The 19,169-nt window shown below is 41.2% G+C and overlaps 1 protein-coding gene across 3 annotated transcripts in view; it reads right to left on the reverse strand.

The window, feature by feature from the left end:
* The window catches only part of LOC121299323 (NT-3 growth factor receptor-like), an 82,857-nt gene that overhangs the window by 9,859 nt on the left and 53,829 nt on the right, over positions 1–19,169 (reverse strand). For 2 of the 3 annotated variants that reach the window (XM_041227008.1, XM_041227007.1), the window contains 3 exons: positions 16,025–16,213; positions 4,880–5,010; positions 1,103–1,275 (listed from right to left, as the gene is read on the reverse strand). In XM_041227008.1, the coding sequence (XP_041082942.1) occupies positions 1,103–1,275; positions 4,880–5,010; positions 16,025–16,213 (493 nt within the window). Of the gene's footprint in view, positions 1–1,102; positions 1,276–4,042; positions 4,100–4,879; positions 5,011–16,024; positions 16,214–19,169 lie in introns of all 3 variants that reach the window. The other variant, XM_041227006.1, reaches the window with a different exon arrangement.

Here is a 19,169-nt window from a genome sequence, read left to right on the forward strand (position 1 = left end):
CTCTCCAAGAATGGAAATTTGAGGCTATACCCAGAGCTGCTTTCATTTTCCTATTGTCGTCATGCCTTCTCAGCCATTGGCCCCTCTTTGGAATACATGTCATGAAACTGTAACTTTCTAATTAAACTTTGAATGGGTTGCTTTTCTTTCACTGCCATGGGATTGTGCTTTTTAAGTAATATAATGTGTTACACTCGGTTCTAAATCAATAAGGAGGAGTTAAAAAGGGAGGTAAAGCTAAAAACATAACAATGAACAGTAACACTTTAAATGACACATTTCTTTTGATAAGTCGTTCTAAGGGTAAGGTCGGTGGCACATTGCGCCATTACCTCAGATTAGAGTCAAGGACTTCGCTCCTGGATTCATGGAGTTTGAGCATAACAACACGTCCTGCAATGTCCAAATGCATCATACAGCATGCAGATAACAAAAAGGGCTGTTTCCTGCAGAAACCCAGGTGGTTTCAGGTGGTCTGGAGTGAGCTCAAACAACTCTGGCTGACAGTGCTGTGTTTTTGACACTGTTAAATACTCGTGCTTTTATCAGACAGCTGTTGCCGTAGGCTTCTGAAGGTTGGCACATGGGACACTTCACTGGGCTTATGTGTTGTGTGTTTGGCACGTAAATCTCAGATTTTTTTTAAATCAAGCAGTTTTAACTGCCAAGTTCTCAAGTACTGTACATGACTTCTGTGAGTTGTAATTTGTGAGTTTTATTTAAGATTTAAGAATGGATTTCTGCAGGTTACTATACTTTCAGCTTGCTCAGAAATGACTTAGAAGCTAGATGAAATAGTGCATAAAAAGCAGCATAAAATATCTGTCATAGTGTGCAGTGATGGGTGACCAAATTTATATTTATGAAACTCACCATAAATGATTAGATTTCAGATATAGTTAGAATATATTACATTGAGCGCCTAATTAACTATAAGCACCGGAGATTATCTCAGTACAGCCAAACTCCTTTCAGTGTCTTATTGCTTACAAGCAGTGAGAGTCATTAGAGGCTCACTGCTGCATAATGGCATGCCCTTGGTAATGAAACGTTAGCATATCTGAGGCTGTGACAGAGCAACGCATTGAATGCTGCACAGTACCTGAGGAATTTGTTGAGGTCTCCGTGTTTCATGTACTCGAACACCATGATGAGGGGGTCCCCGTCCACACACACCCCGTAGAACTTCACTATGTGTTCATGCTGCAGGTTGGTCAGGAGCTCGGCTTCCCGCTGGAAATCCTTCCGTGCAGAGATCGTCGGGTCCTTCAGTGTCTGGAACACAGAGACACAGACACAGCTCTACTGTATAACACGTCACTGTAAGAGAGTGGGAATCAGAGGACCATGGAGGATGCACCAGGGCTCCTGTCAGGGCAATCAGAGCGCAAGTGTGCCTTTATCTGCACCCTCTACAGCAGTACAAGTACAAGTACAAGTCCTTCTCAATGATGCACCACAACTTCACTTTTCAAACATGCCAACTTCAAGACACCTGGAATGTCTGCTGTACAAAATAATATTTGAATGTGTTTGTTTTTGCCTTCCTGACTTTATAATGTTGCCAAAGACCATCTTCTTTTTAATCAAGTGGGTTTAAAAACACCTTGACCTTTTCATCGCTGGTACAGAAGCTGTTTAAAATCATACAAAAGCAATCTTCTTGTATTGTACTAGCCAAACAGTGTGGATAGCCAGCCAGATAGACTGACAGAGAGAAGGAGCCTTTCAAGAGCACCTCCTTGTGGAGAGGTGAGGCTGTGTTTCGAAGCAGAGCTGCATTGCTTGACAGGGAAGCAGCAGCTAATGCAGTGTGCCCTGTGCAGCATTCTGAGACACCATTACTTTCTAATTGAGTTTTAGCAACACATGGTATGATTTTATTTTAATTAGGAACTCCCAGCGGACTCTCTATCCCGAGTCTGGGAATATTTAGATGGATGATGGCTGTGCTGCACAGATGACAAGTCATCCATTCCTATTTGGGACAAGCTGCCCTCAGAGCCTGCCATAGTACCAGAGGCCTGTACCCTTCATACACTTCTGTATAACAGACACATGTATATCCTCAATGGAAATGTATTGTATATACACATGACATATGCATACGCCCATGTGAGGATGTTAGTCTCTCTTTCTCTCTCTCTCTCACTATCGACCCTTGTATTCCACAAGTAAAAGATCATCAAAGGACTTTCTTGAGGCTGCAGCGACTCCCTAACTACACTCTAGTAGATAACAGGACAGCTTTCCTCAAAGGACTTTAAATATTTCATACCAGATGACTCATTTTCAGCTCTCTTCCAGTTTAAACAGAATAGCTAATGGCCACTGCTGGGATCCCATATAAGTGCACTTAATCCCACCCACAGCTCCCTTTGTAATTGCATCCCTATCATGAATTGACTAATTAATGATTCAATCAGTCCTTTGATTACTATGCACTACAGCACTACTGAAATGTTTATTAGAAAGGTTCTTCATGGTTTTTTTTCTTTCCCATGCTTTTCCCGTGGTTATACTGCATATATCATAGTTTACTGTAGTTTGCCTGTTTATTATAATGATTTCCCATATCTCTCTGTGATTTACAATGCGTACCTATGCTTTATCATACCTTTCTGTGCTTTACAATGCTTACCTATGCTTTACTATACATCTCTGTGCTTTACAATGCTTCCCTATACTTTACAATGTGTACCTTTGCTTTACCATACATCACTGTGCTCTACAATGCTTCCATATGCTTTACTATACCTCTCTGTGCTTTACAATGCTTCCCTATGCTTTACTATACCTCTCTGTGCTTTACAATGCTTCCCTATGCTTTACTATACCTCTCTGTGCTTTACAATGCTTCCCTATTCTTATACCTCTCTGTGCTTTACAATGATTTCCTAGCCATCAGTTATTCAGAAAGCTGGTGGTTAGTGGGTGATGTCTGTGCTTTACTATATATTAACAATACATTTAATCTCAAGCACCGCACTGAGATATATATAGAACAGCATTAGAAACAGATCCTGGCAACAACCAATAATTACATACAGTGAGCTGTAATGTGTGCAAGCAGCATTGTGTACCTATTAGTATCAAAATATTGTTTTAACAAAGTGGATTTGAACCCAGCTTTTGAATGTCAGAAATATGATGTCACATTATTAATGAGGAAGGGCTCATTACACAATGACCTGCAATCCAACGGGGTTGTCCCACTGCAATCCCAACACCCTAAACTGAGGGGAATACAGATATACACCACCACCACCTGCTGGACATGCAGCCCATTAGCACACACTGTAGGGCTCTGGAGGACACTCAGTAACATCAGGTTAGTTTAACAATTGAACCCATCACTTGAAAATCAGTAGGATGCATTAGTGTCTTTAAAAAAAGTTTAAATAACATATACTGTGAGTTTGATCAAACACAGTTCTCCAGAGGTGTCTCCATTGTGAATTACTGCAAGCTTGTACAAAGGAATTATAATCATGAAGGTTTGTTGAGTAAAACAAGCCCCTCCTCCTCCCCTTCGTTCCTTTTGGGGTTGTTTTCATAACTTGGGGCTTCACAGGACATACTTCAAGAAGGTGATACGTTTTTATATATAATAGAATATGATATATATAAATATATGATTAAAACAACAAAAGTATTGAACCCCGTAAGTGTCTGTATGTATAGTTCTTCCCACTATGCAAATAATATATATATATATATATATATATATATATATATAATATATATATATAAATATATATATTCTGTGAAATCCAAAAATACAGAATCAGAAAAAAAGTTCAATGTAATCAGATTTCATGGTTACAGTTCTGAAAAATTAAATAAACACATAAATATTTCTGGCCTCAGCTGCTTTGTTTGATCCATGCATGCTGGTTTCCGATGCTACTGCTGTAAAGTTACCTCAACTGGGGTAGACAAACCTTAAATAATGAAGCAGGAATATGTTAGTTTATAGCAGATCCCGGGTGTGCTGGCGAAAGTGAATATGGAGCAGCTCACAGAAATGAATGAATAGTACCTGTGGAAAGTGGGGTCCCATCTCAATTAATGGCTGATAGTAGGCGGATCCAGGAACCTGAAAGAGTGGGTAATGGTGGGTATTATCTGGTGGCAATTTACATCGGCAGGCAGGTCACAACCCACACATCTCTATTTGGGGAATCTCCTGTGTGATTCTCTATTAGGGAATCTCCTGTGTGATTCTCTATTAGGGAATCTCCTGTGTGATTCTCTATAAGGGAATCTCCTGTGTGATTCTCTATAAGGGAATCTCCTGTGTGATTCTCTATAAGGGAATCTCCTGTGTGATTCTCTATAAGGGAATCTCCTGCGTGATTCTCTATAAGGAATCTCCTGCGTGATTCTCTATAAGGAATCTCCTGTGTGATTCTCTATAAGGAATCTCCTGTGTGATTCTCTATAAGGAATCTCCTGTGTGATTCTCTATAAGGGAATCTCCTGTGTGATTCTCTATAAGGGAATCTCCTGTGTGATTCTCTATAAGGAATCTCCTGTGTGATTCTCTATAAGGGAATCTCCTGTGTGATTCTCCAAACTAAAGCAAGGCCTTAGACAGGGGCTGTAACAATGTCTCTCTCTTTTCAATAGTGTGCATGTGTATCCATCTCTTGGAAACCCAGCTGAGCTACATTGCTGTTTGCTAGGTTACAGCATAGCAACCAAGACAGATTTTAACATATTACATGAGCCACTGTTAACAAACTGCTTTTGTGGTTGTAAAAAGAAAAAAAAAGGTCAGTTATGTTTGAACTAGTTCACTGCTAGACGACTATTGGCACCAACTAGTGAAGCCTAGCAGGTGTTGTAGCCCTAAAGCAAGCTTGTTAGCACTTACCTTGACAGCCACTAACATCTTCTCCTTCGTGGGGGACAGGTTGTAGCATTCTGCCAGGAAGACCTTTCCAAAGGCCCCTTCCCCGAGCTCTCGCTTCAGCACGATGTCTCTGCGCTTGATGTGCTGCACGTCTGCAGAGCAAGATAAGAATGAGACAAGCTCACCGTCCTGTAGAGTGAGATCACATTCACTGCAGCTAAACTACAGCTGAGTGTCATCACATATACAGCAGCACCATCTCAACATGAATGCATGCGTGTGCAATCCTCTAATTACACAGCCTATTAGTCTAATTACATCAACTGCTGTCTGTCTATTTAAACACCGAATAAGAAGTGGCTATTAGTACAACATGGCAGGACTGCAAGCAGCTAAACCCACATCCATTCGGAAACAGAAGGCACAGCTATGGCCAGAAGTTTTGCATTACTCTGTAGAATGAACAAATTTTGCTTCATAAAGTTGTATGAAATCTGTTGAATAATGTTACATTTGCATATTGAATTACACACTGCGTTGTAGTTTTTCATATGCTTAAAGAAAAAATTTAATGACAAAAATTGAAAAATGTGACATTTTGAAATCTAACATGAAATGTATACAGTACTACTATTATGGCTTCTGGTTGACTTTTGCAATATCATTTTGTAGATTAATTGATTACATGATATTAAATAAAAGATCTAAACTATGTTCAGGTAGTTTTTTTTTGTTTGTTTGTTTTTTTTTTTAATGATGTCTCAATCCTAAAATTGTAGGTGATGCAAAATCACAGCTGTAGAGTTCTCTACAATCACTTGGGCCAGCACCCTTTCAGTGAAGCCCAGCAGAGAGTTCCCTACAATCACCTGGGCCAGCACTCTTTCAGTGAAGCCCAGCAGAGAGTTCCCTACAATCACCTGGGCCAGCACTCTTTCAGTGAAGCCCAGCAGAGAGTTCCCTACAATCACCTGGGCCAGCACCCTTTCAGTGAAGCCCAGCAGAGAGTTCCCTACAATCACCTGGGCCAGCACCCTTTCAGTGAAGCCCAGCAGAGAATTCCCTACAATCACAGGTGTATAAAACAGGTGTTCACAGGTGCTAGTTTCAAATGAGTAGAGTTAGGGTTGGTGATAGATGTGGAGGTCTGTGTTTATCTGTACTGTGATTCACAGGTGCTAGTTTCGAATGAGTAGAGTTAGGGTTGGTGATAGATGTGGAGGTCTGTGTTTATCTGTACTGTGATTTACAGGTGCTAGTTTCGAATGAGTAGAGTTAGGGTTGGTGATAGATGTGGAGGTCTGTGTTTATCTGTACTGTGATTCACAGGTGCTAGTTTTGAATGAGTAGAGTTAGGGTTGGTGATAGATGTGGAGGTCTGTGTTTATCTGTACTGTGATTCACAGTTGCTAGTTTCGAATGAGTAGAGTTAGGGTTGGTGATAGATGTGGAGGTCTGTGTTTATCTGTACTGTGATTCACAGGTGCTAGTTTAGAATGGGTAGAGTTAGGGTTGGTGATAGATGTGGAGGTCTGTGTTTATCTGTACTGTGATTCACAGTTGCTAGTTTCGAATGAGTAGAGTTAGGGTTGGTGATAGATGTTGAGGTCTGTGTTTATCTGTACTGTGATTCACAGGTGCTAGTTTAGAATGGGTAGAGTTAGGGTTGGTGATAGATGTGGAGGTCTGTGTTTATCTGTACTGTGAGTCACAGGTGCTAGTTTCGAATGAGTAGAGTTAGGGTTGGTGATAGATGTGGAGGTCTGTGTTTATCTGTACTGTGATTCACAGGTGCTAGTTTCAAATGAGCAGAGTTAGGGTTGGTGATAGATGTGGAGGTCTGTGTTTATCTGTACTGTGATTCACAGGTGCTAGTTTCAAATGAGTAGAGTTAGGGTTGGTGATAGATGTGGAGGTCTGTGTTTGTCTGTACTGTGATTCACAGGTGCTAGTTTCGAATGAGTAGAGTTAGGGTTGGTGATAGATGTGGAGGTCTGTGTTTATCTGTACTGTGATTCACAGGTGCTAGTTTCGAATGAGTAGAGTTAGGGTTGGTGATAGATGTGGAGGTCTGTGTTTATCTGTACTGTGATTCACAGGTGCTAGTTTCGAATGAGTAGAGTTAGGGTTGGTGATAGATGTGGAGGTCTGTGTTTATCTGTACTGTGATTCACAGGTGTTAGTTTCGAATGAGTAGAGTTAGGGTTGGTGATAGATGTGGAGGTCTGTGTTTATCTGTACTGTGATTCACAGGTGCTAGTTTCGAATGAGTAGTTAGGGTTGGTGATAGATGTGGAGGTCTGTGTTTATCTGTACTGTGATTCACAGGTGCTAGTTTCGAATGAGTAGAGTTAGGGTTGGTGATAGATGTGGAGGTCTGTGTTTATCTGTACTGTGATTCACAGGTGCTAGTTTAGAATGGGTAGAGTTAGGGTTGGTGATAGAAGTGGAGGTCTGTGTTTATGATCCATACTGTGATGTCCCATCTTGTTTACAATCGTGAGTTTTTGTAAACCACTTTGTTTTGGCCCTTGTGCCGTGTGTTTTGTTTGTGTTATTTGATTATTAAAACTGCACACTGACATATTTAACTTGCAGCTTTCTGTGTCTCCCTACAAATAACATCTGGGCTTTGACACTACTCCACCATCGGGCCCATGCAGACTAATGCATTATAGCAGACTAGCCTTTGCCTTCTCAGAATCACAGCCTTGCAGTTTCTATGCCTAAAAGTGAGACATGTTAGTTCCTTTCAAGCTTTTAAAAGAGCGATAAAAGGCATTTCTTTATATAAATCAGTGCACCTGTTTAAAAACACATTGTTTATTTAGTGTTGCGTGACCATCATGTTTTGTTGTTTCATTTTGACGTTGCTGCTGCTTTCATCATTCTTCTCCTGATAACAACATTCTACAGTGTATTCAAGATATACACATTGCTGATAGTTCCCGCCATTGCTTGCTCCAATCACCGTACAATACCAGACGCCAACAAAATCCTTATTTAAGATTGATTTTCACTTCCCTGCTGCATTTAAAATCTGGAGAGGATACTTAATACACCAGACTGCACAGATTCCAAATAACATCTGGGACATATCTTATACTTGAAGAATGAAAACTGGAAAATCCTTCCCTTATGAGACAAAAAAAACAATAGGTTTACAAAAGGCTGTTTTCTTAATCCTCTCGTTCAGCGCAGAAAGTTTCTGAGTCTATTTATCACTGGCTCTATGAAAAGCACCCTAATTTAGATTCATGTTAGTTTTGTGCATAAAAATTAAATAAAGATGAATCTGAGAGACAAGGTGACTTCAGCCTGTCCTCAAATGAATTCTGCACAGACGGCCCACAGGAACAGAACAACAAAACGGCTTCATTTCTTATTTAACAAGAGCCTCATTGATCAGAGACAGGCTTCTTTTCTGTTTCTTCTTCGTTTTATTAAAGATTTTGAAGATGAATATATATTAGAGGCATATTCACAAAACGCAACAGCTTGTGAAAACAGCCAGTAGCCTTTTTTATCATCAAATTAACAGATTTTCCAGCACTGCCTTTTTCACAACCCACACCAGCAGGGTTAAAGCACTAAGCTTGCTGCTATTTCCTCAGTGCCTTTCACAGTAGCATCATAATGATAAAATAATAATTTGAAAAAGAAAGGTATTCTCAAAGCTTTGTGGACCATGATGAATTAGCACACATGAACACATATTAGCTGCTTATCCTGACCTATTGCTAATACAAGCAGCATTGCAGATGAATTAGCACATATGAACATATGAAGTATTCTGTGCTGAGTGCAGCTTGGCTGCATTACTGTAACAGTATATTTTTCTGCAATATAACATGCAGAAGAGGCTTTGCGAAGCTGGCCTCATTTTGTAGATGTAAGTGTTTGGGGGGCAGTGAATCCAAACAATACAATGACATCAGCCACAGTAACGAACAGGGCCGCTGCATACAGATGGTCAGTCAGGCTCTGTGAGGACACTGTTCAATATTGGATTAGCACGTTTAAATATGCTTATATTCTTCAATCATTCAAATGTTTGTTTTTGCAGAGTCACAATTACCCATTTGGAAAATGCTCCCAGTGACAATACTGTAGCTCAATGTGCCCAAAGGAAACTCACGCTTCTAGTGTGTACATTGCATCCAGAACATGATACATTATGAATAACATGGAATTACAAAAAATCCATGGAATCATTTTACCAGTACAGAACTTGAATTGAGATCATCCAGAGGAACTGCACTGTAAATACTAACACTACAGCACACTAATACTAATAACCCGTGAGGGTGCTACTTTATATTTGGGATGCACAAAAACATAATCCTGTTAAGAGAACAAAATAAATACAGCTGGGAAAACCTTGCATTTAATTACACCAAATGAGTTGAACAGGAGCACCTTGAATGCAGGTGATTGTATCCATGTGCAGGCTTCCATTCCTATGGTAATGAACTAAAGGAATGCTTTGTGATTAGTTAGGCTTTGTAATAGCATTTTAATCAAGCAGTAATGCACCATGTAACAGCATTGCTGATCCAAACCTGCATGCACAGGCTGAAGTGGGGACAGATTCAAAGGGGATAGTGCTTAATGAAGGTCAGCTAGCTGGAGTGAGCTCCACCAGAGCTATTCTAACCTGCCATGTGCTTGACAGCACATTTCGTTTTTAAAGATGTTCCCACTGTTATTAGTATTGTTAGATTTGACTTTGCATGAGAGCGCTTCTGCTTGGATTTATCTGTGTCAACACGTTCGATTTCTTTTGTAATTGTCTACAATGCAAATGTTTTACATTCTGTAAATCCTGTGATAGAGTAAAGAGTTTCCTTCTAATAATCCAACAACAAACCACCAGATGTTCTATTGCTGCTGGAAAGTAATCTGGTGTGGAAAACCACATGTAATTCCTTCATATTTCTGCAGTTATTCAGCATTATCAAGACATCTATTGTGTTAGACATTGTAATTATACTGGTTTATAAGTGAGGAAATGAAAAACAGTGGGGGAGCTTTAATAATCTTACCATTTCAACACTTGGCTTCAAACACTAGTCTTCTCATTAGTCCACTTTTCCCATTAGTTATGGGTCTGGCAAAGGGCGGTTACGACCTTTCATCACACACAAGTGGAGCTGCAGCTCACTGCAGGGCTTGCTGTTAAATATCTCATTTCTATTCCCTTGTTCCTTCATTAAGTGGCCTGCTGGTTCACGCTGTCCTATCTGTGCCTTCAAAGCACACTATTACACATGCACCTGCTGACCTCGAAGAGGATCTGTTTTCTTAACCTTCAGCTTCGCTCCACATTAGGAGCTGATACTCTGCATTATATGTACAGACCCTGTTTGTGCTAAAGCCTTGGGATTAAAAGGCAATATTCAAGGACTCATTCATTTCCCCTTTTTTCCCTGGTTCTTTGAAGCCCATTCATGGTGCTTTCCAGGATGGAAGTCACATTGGTATTGGAGGTGGAATCAGTACAGCAGTGTACAATATTCAAATTCGCTCAAGGGAATGATTTACAGGAGCTTCCACAGTGTTTTTTATTTAATAATTGTGCTGAAAGCAATTTTAATGAAATGATTGTATCTACTTATTTTAGTAAAATGTGATGGTCACTTTGGAACCAGGGCCCAGTGGGCCCCCCAAACCACATAACAGACGACACAGAGCAATACACTGTCTAGCCCCTGAGCACCACTTGAAAGCCGACTCTGTTCAGGTCGCTAGTCCTCTTTGAAAATATGACTTTTCAATCGCCCTAATTAAAAAATGTGTGTGGATAAAGGGTGGCCTTTGCTGGCTATGTTGCTATTTCATTTCTCCAGCTAATATTATGCTTATTATGAAAGGGCTACATTTTATAGAAAACCTAATCAAAAGGTTGTCAAATTTGGACTGGTGGATTGTGACCAATCTTTAATTAAAACAGCAGACTGAGTGATTAAACAAAGAGCTTGGCTGGAGAAATAATGGAGTTAGCTAGATTTGTATCTGTCACTAGGCCAGATATTTAATAAGATCTAATTTCCCTGCATTTCTGCATTTTGTTCATAACAAAAACATGGCTGATCACACAGTGTTTTCTTTTTTAGTACAATATCTCCTACCACTGAGCTACACAAACCTGCTACCTTACACGCTGCAGCCCAGAGCTCTAACCTCTGAGCTACTCAAACCCACCACTTTACACACTGCAGCCCAGTGCTCTAGCCACTGAGCTACTCAAACCCACTATCTGTCACAGTGCAGCCCATTTCTCTAACCACTGAGCTACTCAAACCCACTACTTTATACACTGCAGCCCAGTGCTCTAACCACTGAGCTACTCAAACCCACTACCTACCACACTGCAGCCCAGTGCTCTAGCCACTGAGCTACTCAAGTATATCTTAATTCCTCCCTGTGGGGCTGTGAAATGATTAAGTAAGCTTAAAGGGTTATCCTGCATAAATATCTTGCAGTAACTCAATTACTACCTCTGATTTCTTGATTTTCTCCAAATACTGTATAAAATAAACCACTCAGCAGTGACGAAAGGCAATTCTCGTGAGACTACGCTCCAGCAAGCCTCTGTGAAACAGCACCAGTTAACAGAGTGGACATTTCCCTGGGAAGACCTTCAGGATTCTGTTAAGTCACACTAAAGAGCGGAAGGTGTTCGATGTAGACAGAGCTATGGCTGGAGCAAGTCTGAATGCCAGATGAAGGATGTTTATAACCAACCACAGTGAATCACAAGTGCATTGAATTCTTAATCAAACACCTATATTATTCAGCTTCAGCAACTTCATCTATTTGTTTTTTAAACAAGCTGCAATAGATGTGTCCATATTTCACTGCTATGCGAGCAGCTCTGTTAGCTTGATTAGGAAGATGAATGGACAGACAAAGAAAGAGCCACAGACAGTCTAGGAACAATTTCATAGAACAATCTCAAGATTGAAAGAGTACAGAGCTTTGCTTTCTTTTTTGCACTTGGTACAAATACAAATGATACATTACATTCTGAATAACAGTAAAGGGTAGCGCTGCATAGAAAACACACAATGAATCTAATCAAGCCATGTTTCACTGTGCTAGAATATTGATGCAAGTGGTTGGTTATAAAGGGGTTGCTGCCCTGTGAGATATGGTTGGAGAGCTGGTATGTGTATTGTGGCTCATGCATTTCAAGGATGGACTCACCACGTCGATAAAGACACAGTTCAGGAGGGTATTTGATTTGATTGTTCTTAACGGACCCCCTGATCTGGGTAATATCTGCTGGAAGCCTCTCATCATGCTACATCAGAAACCATCCCAGAAGAGACTGCTGTAAAATCTTTTCAGCTTTCCCATGATTTTAATATTACCAATATATAATACAATATAAATATTAGGTATTCCTAGTATATGAAACTGAATGTTGGAAAATGGTCCTGTTTATTTCAATAAAAAATGATTTGACATGTATTTCATTAAATGCATATGTAAGAACATTTCTCTAATCATATCTATGGAAAGCACTTCTAAATCAGTTCATTCTTTTTGAAGGAAGACTTCATTCACAGATACAAAAGAGGAGGCTCACTGTTTCTGAAGGAAGTCTTCAAGTTAGGTTGTTACAGTATAGACCATCACTGTGTTCACATAATTTCAGTCTTATCATATTATAAATATGGAGACATGGAACTATGACTGTATAATATACTAGCTTAGTCTGCTTCAGCAATGCCCAGTTAAAAATGTGGAGACCTGGCTGCTGTTCAGAGTGGGGACCTAGCTGCTGTTCAGTGGGACCTGGTTGCTGTTCAGAGTGGGGACCTAGCTGCTGTTCAGAGTAGGGACCTGACTGCTGTTCAGAGTAGGGACCTGACTGCTGTTCAGAGTGGGGACCTGGATGCTGTTCAGAGTGGAGACCTGGATGCTGTTCAAAGTGGAGATGTGGCTGCTGTTCAGAGTGGGGACCTGACTGCTGTTCAGAGTGGGGACCTGGATGCTGTTCAGTGGGACCTGACTGCTGTTCAGAGTGGGGACCTGACTGCTGTTCAGAGTGAGGACCTGGATGCTGCTCAGAGTGGGGACCTGGATGCTGCTCAGAGTGGGGAACTGGATGCTGTTCAGAGTGGAGACGTGGCTGCTGTTCAATGGGACCTGACTGCTGTTCAGAGTGAGGACCTGGCTGCTGTTCAGAGTGGGGAACTGGATGCTGTTCAGAGTGGAGACGTGGCTGCTGTTCAATGGGACCTGACTGCTGTTCAGAGTGAGGACCTGGCTGCTGTTCGATGGGATCTGACTGCTGTTCAGAGTGGAGACCTGACTGCTGTTCAGAGTGGGGACCTGGATGCTGTTCAGAGTGGGGACCTGGATGCTGTTCAGAGTGGGGACCTGACTGCTGTTCAGAGTGGGACCTGACTGCTGTTCAGAGTGGGGACCTGGATGCTGTTCAGAGTGGGGACCTGGATGCTGTTCAGAGTGGGGACCTGACTGCTGTTCAGAGTGGGGACCTGGATGCTATTCAGTGGGACCTGGATGCTGTTCAGAGTGGGGAACCGGCTGTTGTTCAGAGTGGGGACCTGGTTGCTGTTCAATGGGACCTGACTGCTGTTCAGAGTGGAGACCTGGCTGCTGTTCAGAGTGGAGACCTGGATGCTGTTCAGAGTAGGGATCTGACTGCTGTTCAGAATGGGGACCTGGCTGCTGTTCAGAGTTGGGATGTGGCTGCTGTTCAGAGTGGGAACCTGGCTGCTGTTCAAAGTGGGGACCTGGATGCTGTTCAGTGGGACCTGCATTCTGTGAGTCCTGCAAGGACAGCTGCTTGCCTTTCCCTGGACAGTTTCAGGACCAGCAGATGTGAGCAGACTGCTGGAGTGCTGTGATGTCAGCAGAGATTAGCAGACTGTTCACATGATCAGCACTGTCCCAGCAGCTTGAGGTACAGGCTGAGGAGTGATGTCAAGGGAGCTGTTCTGGGAGTGAGGCTCGAGATAACACACACAGATTAGGCCTGTCACCAAGGCCTTTCAAATTTCAAATCTTTTGTCTGTTCCATTGCTGTTTTTACTTGTTGGATGTTCAGAAGACAGAGTTCCCCAGCTGCAACTTGGACGTGAGCAGCAAATTGTGTCTGTTAACAGCAGTACCATCCATTACAAGTTTTCCATTACTTATCGATATCTTTGTGGCTTCATTTTAGCTAAAAAGTATAGCTGACAGGAGGCAAACAGGCTCCTGGCTGTAGGATTCTCTCCAGCTCAGAGCTGCCTGTTTGTAAAGTCTCACCCACATTAAGCCTTGGACCTTGCAAGGCGGTGCAAGGAACAGGGCAAAAAAAAAGAATCTCATTTAGCACTAATAAATCAATGATCATAAGTTATACATTATGAATCGTATGAATTCTTAATGACAAGAGCTTGATTTATAATCCAGCACCTGTGTGTTAAACGCACCCTTAATTTTCATGTACCTGGAATTCAGATGAGGTGGAACCAGGAGATTCATTTATGAAGGGTGGGGATTGCAAAATGTTCAGAAAATAAAAGTATTTCATTGGCTTTGCTGTTTAATGGTTGATCACTGTTGCAATGAGACACATCAGGACACATCAGGTTTTTGCTGTTGGCTGTGTAATCTCCCCTCTCCATCTAGAGTGCTTCAGGAGGCGTATTCTTCTTGTGGTGGCCTTCTTTATTCCAGCAGAGAAACTTGAACAGCAGCCAGGTCTCCACATTTTTAACTGGGCATTGCTGAAGCAGACTAAGCTAGTATATTATACAGTCATAGTTCCATGTCTCCATATCTATAATATGATAAGACTGAAATTATGTGAACACAGTGATGGTGGCACCACATGGTCATAAAAGGACCTAAACAAGCCTCTTTGCTTTGGATTCAACAGCATCTACAATTGCTGCCCTAACAAGCAGCACAAAGGAAAGGGTTGTTTCTGTTTTATTGAACAGAATCACTTTGTTATTCTATGGATGGCATTTAAAGAAAGGCCAATTCTAGAGAGAGGGAAATTGGCCTACATTCAGAAGTGAGTTTCACATTGTGATCACAGGCTCAGCAAATAGAATATTTATGGGGAAGTGAGGGAAGAAAGATCAGAGTTCAGAGAATCAGTGTGAAACTCTGAGATGTTTAAAGCCAGAAAATTCAATAAATATAACTCAGTTCTGGTAATCTTAGCCAGGAAGTCAAAGCATGGGACTGCATTCTATAAAGCATTAATGGAAGTAATCCAAGAGCCAAAAACCAGCCTTTATAACTAGGACACCACGGCCAACAATTGCAGTATGGAGAAAACTTACCAGGATCTTAGAGCCGGCAAATGGATTATTTAGAATTAAGAGCTGGATACTGGAGCCAGCATATATATATATGGAACAAACAATGTTGGGATTAATCATATAGCCAACACAATCCACACTGGGTATGCAGTACTAGCAATGAGCAATCCAAGAGACTCCTTTGACACTGCTGCCCCATTCATTTACTGCTGAAAGAGTCCCCATAGTCAATACTGATTGGACTACACAGCAATATAGAATACTGCAGCACAGAAAATGCTACAAATATGTCTGAGGTCGTGCATCTAACCACTTAATTACAGATAACTGTGGGAATAAGAAAAATGAAGAGAGAACTAAATACTGTAGTGCAGAATCTCAGAAACAGCTAATTCAGTAAAGACATCTTAATACTTTGTAGTATTTTCATAGAGTCTATTTATTACTGATCAAATCAATGGCTAGAGTACTGTAGGTTATCAGCGATTAGAGATCTAAGAACTGACCAATTCAATGGCTAGAGTACTATGGCTTATCAGCTATTAGAGATCTAAGAACTGGTCAGTTTAACTACTAGAGTACCGTGGGTTATCAACGATTAGAGAGCTAAGAACTGACCAATTCAATGGCTAGAGTACTGTGGGTTATCAGCGATTAGAGGTCTAAGAACTGACCAATTCAATGGGGCACAGAAAACTAGGGCTGCCAAGCCATGCAGTCCCTACTGGTTCAAGAGCCCCCTGGATGGGGACTAATTAGCCTCACAGCCTTCTCATGCATATAAAGTTCCTCTCTTCTATTATTTGGTATTAAAGTTAGCACATGAATGTTGGTGCAGAGCGAGCTGGCATGGGCGCAGCAGAGTACTCACAGGTGGCAGGTTTGGTGCAGTTGTGGCCGTGCCGGAAGTACTGTGGATTCTCAATGACAGGGATGCGGGTCATTCCGATAACCACAGCGTCAGATCCTGCGTCCAGTGTGCAGGGAGCCATGATGCCGTGATTTACATGATGAAGTGGGCTGGCTGAGTCTTCATCCCCACTAATGACTGCCACTGGTCCTGTGCACAAAGACACACATACACACAACAGGTCAGAAAAACTGCAAGCAGTACTATTATACAAATATGTTTGTGTTAAAAAGATATACAGTTTAAAAATAAACATGGAAACATCTCTATTTCCCCCTCCATATATAGATAGACATAAGTAAGAAGAAAATTCAATCATAACTGAATAACAGAGCCCTGGGAAGTGCAGACCCCCAGACGCATTGGATGGGGTGCACACCATTAAAGATCCTCCTCCCACAACACAAATAACCTTCATTTACAATGCATTCGTTTTGCGCATAAAACACTGCTGATGAAGAAAGGTGAAAATGTGGTACATCACCCTGCCTACAGCCCCATTTTGGAAATAAACTGAAAGAATGATTTCCATTCACAATAACCATGCAAAGTACGTCCATATTTGCCATTATAGAAAGAAACAGGACTTAGGTGAGCACCGCAGGATTCAATGAGCCTAAACATGTAACAAAAACAAAGGGAATTCATTTTTTTGGTTGAGCGGTAGGGTAGAAACTAGTCCTTGACTTGCTATAAAAAAAAAAACAGTTTCTAAATGAAAGATGCCTTCTGTTTCCTTTATTTGTGTCTGATATTATTCAGCCTTGTCTATATAAGCGACAGACCAGTGCTGGGTCCCACTTGATGCTTAGAATATCATTGGCATTTAACATTGACTGAGATGCTTCAAAGTTGTAGTTCATGCAGTATAGTGTGATAGGCAGTTCCAATGATTATACAAACAGAGTAGCTAGACCTAACGATAGATTCTCTCATTGTACTTGACAGGTCAAACTGAGGTTATTGCTGTCATTGGAATCCCTCAAATCTCACTCAGTTACCATAGAAAGACTCATTGGTGTGTTTCCTGAAAGTGATTTAACCGCAGACGTGCGTGGGATGGGCAGTGACCTGTCAGTTTAATGAACCCTGTGAATCCCTCAATGAGAGCCGTCAATCAACCAGAACACACTGGCAAATCAGTGGGAGGAATTGATGCTTTAGCAAGCAGAGGAAAAGGAAGTCATAGAGAATCTTCCCAGCAGAGATGGGCAGACAGGGACAGACAGATAGATAGAGACCTGTGCTCAGAAAGCAAGACAGACTGGTCAAACATTGTACAGGCAGACAGGTGCTCACATCCTGTATTGAGAGAGAGGTAGATTAACAGAAACACAGGTATGGATTGAGATTGATGGATGACAGACAGACAGGTGGTTAGATATATCGATATCCCTTTAATAGCCACCTCAATAAAAGTACAGGGTGGATAAGACTGATCAGGAAAACATCTTGTCGTTTATACATCCTGTCTGCTGCTCTGCGATGGCCACTGTGCTCCCAGGCAGTGGCATGCCTTGAATGACTGTTTGTCACATGTGAATTATAGTGTGTATGGATAAGATTCTGTACATTATAGTGTGTTTGGATAAGATTCTGTACACTTCTATTTGTCTCATGTTTTCTGACTTCTGAATCACTGTAGTACTATGTCAAGTTTATTCTCTGTCAAGTTCATTCAATTTTCTATGAAGATTGCAGTGCACAGTGTTGAGAGTGTTGAACAAATGAAAAACAGCAATATAATTCAGTCACGTCGGGGGTTTTGAATCTCTTTTACTAATCTGCATTTGCTCAAACCGAACCTTGCGTGAACCACTACGTGCTGTTTCATTAAAAATTTCTAAAGTAAATTGTTAAATGGAAACTAATATATATATATATATATATATATATATATATATAAAGCTTTTTAATCATATATATTGGTCATAATCAGTAGTATATGAACCACCTGTGAGTATACTGTGACCCCTGTGTTCCCTGTGTGTATACTGTAACCCCTGTGTTCCCCGTGTGTATACTGTAACCCCTGTGTTCCCTGTGAGTATACTGTAACCTCTGTGTTCCCTGTATGTATACTCTAACCCCTGTGTTTCTTGTGTGTATACTGTAACCCCTGTGTTCCCTGTGAGTATACTGTAACCTCTGTGTTCCCTGTGTGTATACTCTAACCCTTGTGTTCCCTGTGTGTATACTCTAACCCCTGTGTTTCTTGTGTGTATACTGTAACCCCTGTGTTCCCTGTGTGTATACTGTAACCCCTGTGTTCCCTGTGTGTATACTGTAACCCCTGTGTTTCTTGTGTGTATACTGTAACCCCTGTGTTTCTTGTGTGTATACTGTAACCCCTGTGTTCCCTGTGAGTATACTGTAACCTCTGTGTTCCCTGTGTGTATACTCTAACCCTTGTGTTCCCTGTGTGTATACTCTAACCCCTGTGTTTCTTGTGTGTATACTGTAACCCCTGTGTTCCCTGTGAGTATACTGTAACCCCTGTGTTCCATGTGTGTATACTGTAACCCCTGTGTTCCCTGTGTGTATACTGTAACCCCTGTGTTCCATGTGTGTATACTGTAACCCCTGTGTTCTATGTGAGTATACTGTAACCCCTGTGTTCCCTGTATGTATACTGTAACCCCTGTGTTCCCTGTGAGTATACTGTAACCCCTGTGTTCCCTGTGTGTATATTGTAACCCCTGTGTTCCCTGTGAGTATACTGTAACCCCTGTGCTCCCTGTGTGTATACTGTAACCATGTGTTCCATGTGTGTATACTGTAACTCCTGTGTTCATCAGAGTTCTGCTCACAGCCTTTTTGTCTTTCAACACAACAATAATATTATAGGATTTTAAACCCTGAAATCCACCTTATGTTTTTTTTCCCACGGTGTAAATTTACAGCATCAATTGTGGTTCAATTATAGGGACACTTTGGCATAACCATAACACTGGTTTATTGAAATCAAGCACAACATTATTTCAGTGGCAAGAACTTAAACTGATCTTTACAAAAACAGGCTCCCAAATGTGCAACCTCACTTAAAATCCAATCGTCTCAGCTTTCGGCTCACTTCATCCATGACTTTCAGATGCTGCACTTTGAG

Source organism: Polyodon spathula, chromosome 24, assembly GCF_017654505.1.
Source record: "Polyodon spathula isolate WHYD16114869_AA chromosome 24, ASM1765450v1, whole genome shotgun sequence".
NCBI classification, from domain to species: Eukaryota; Metazoa; Chordata; class Actinopteri; order Acipenseriformes; family Polyodontidae; genus Polyodon; species Polyodon spathula.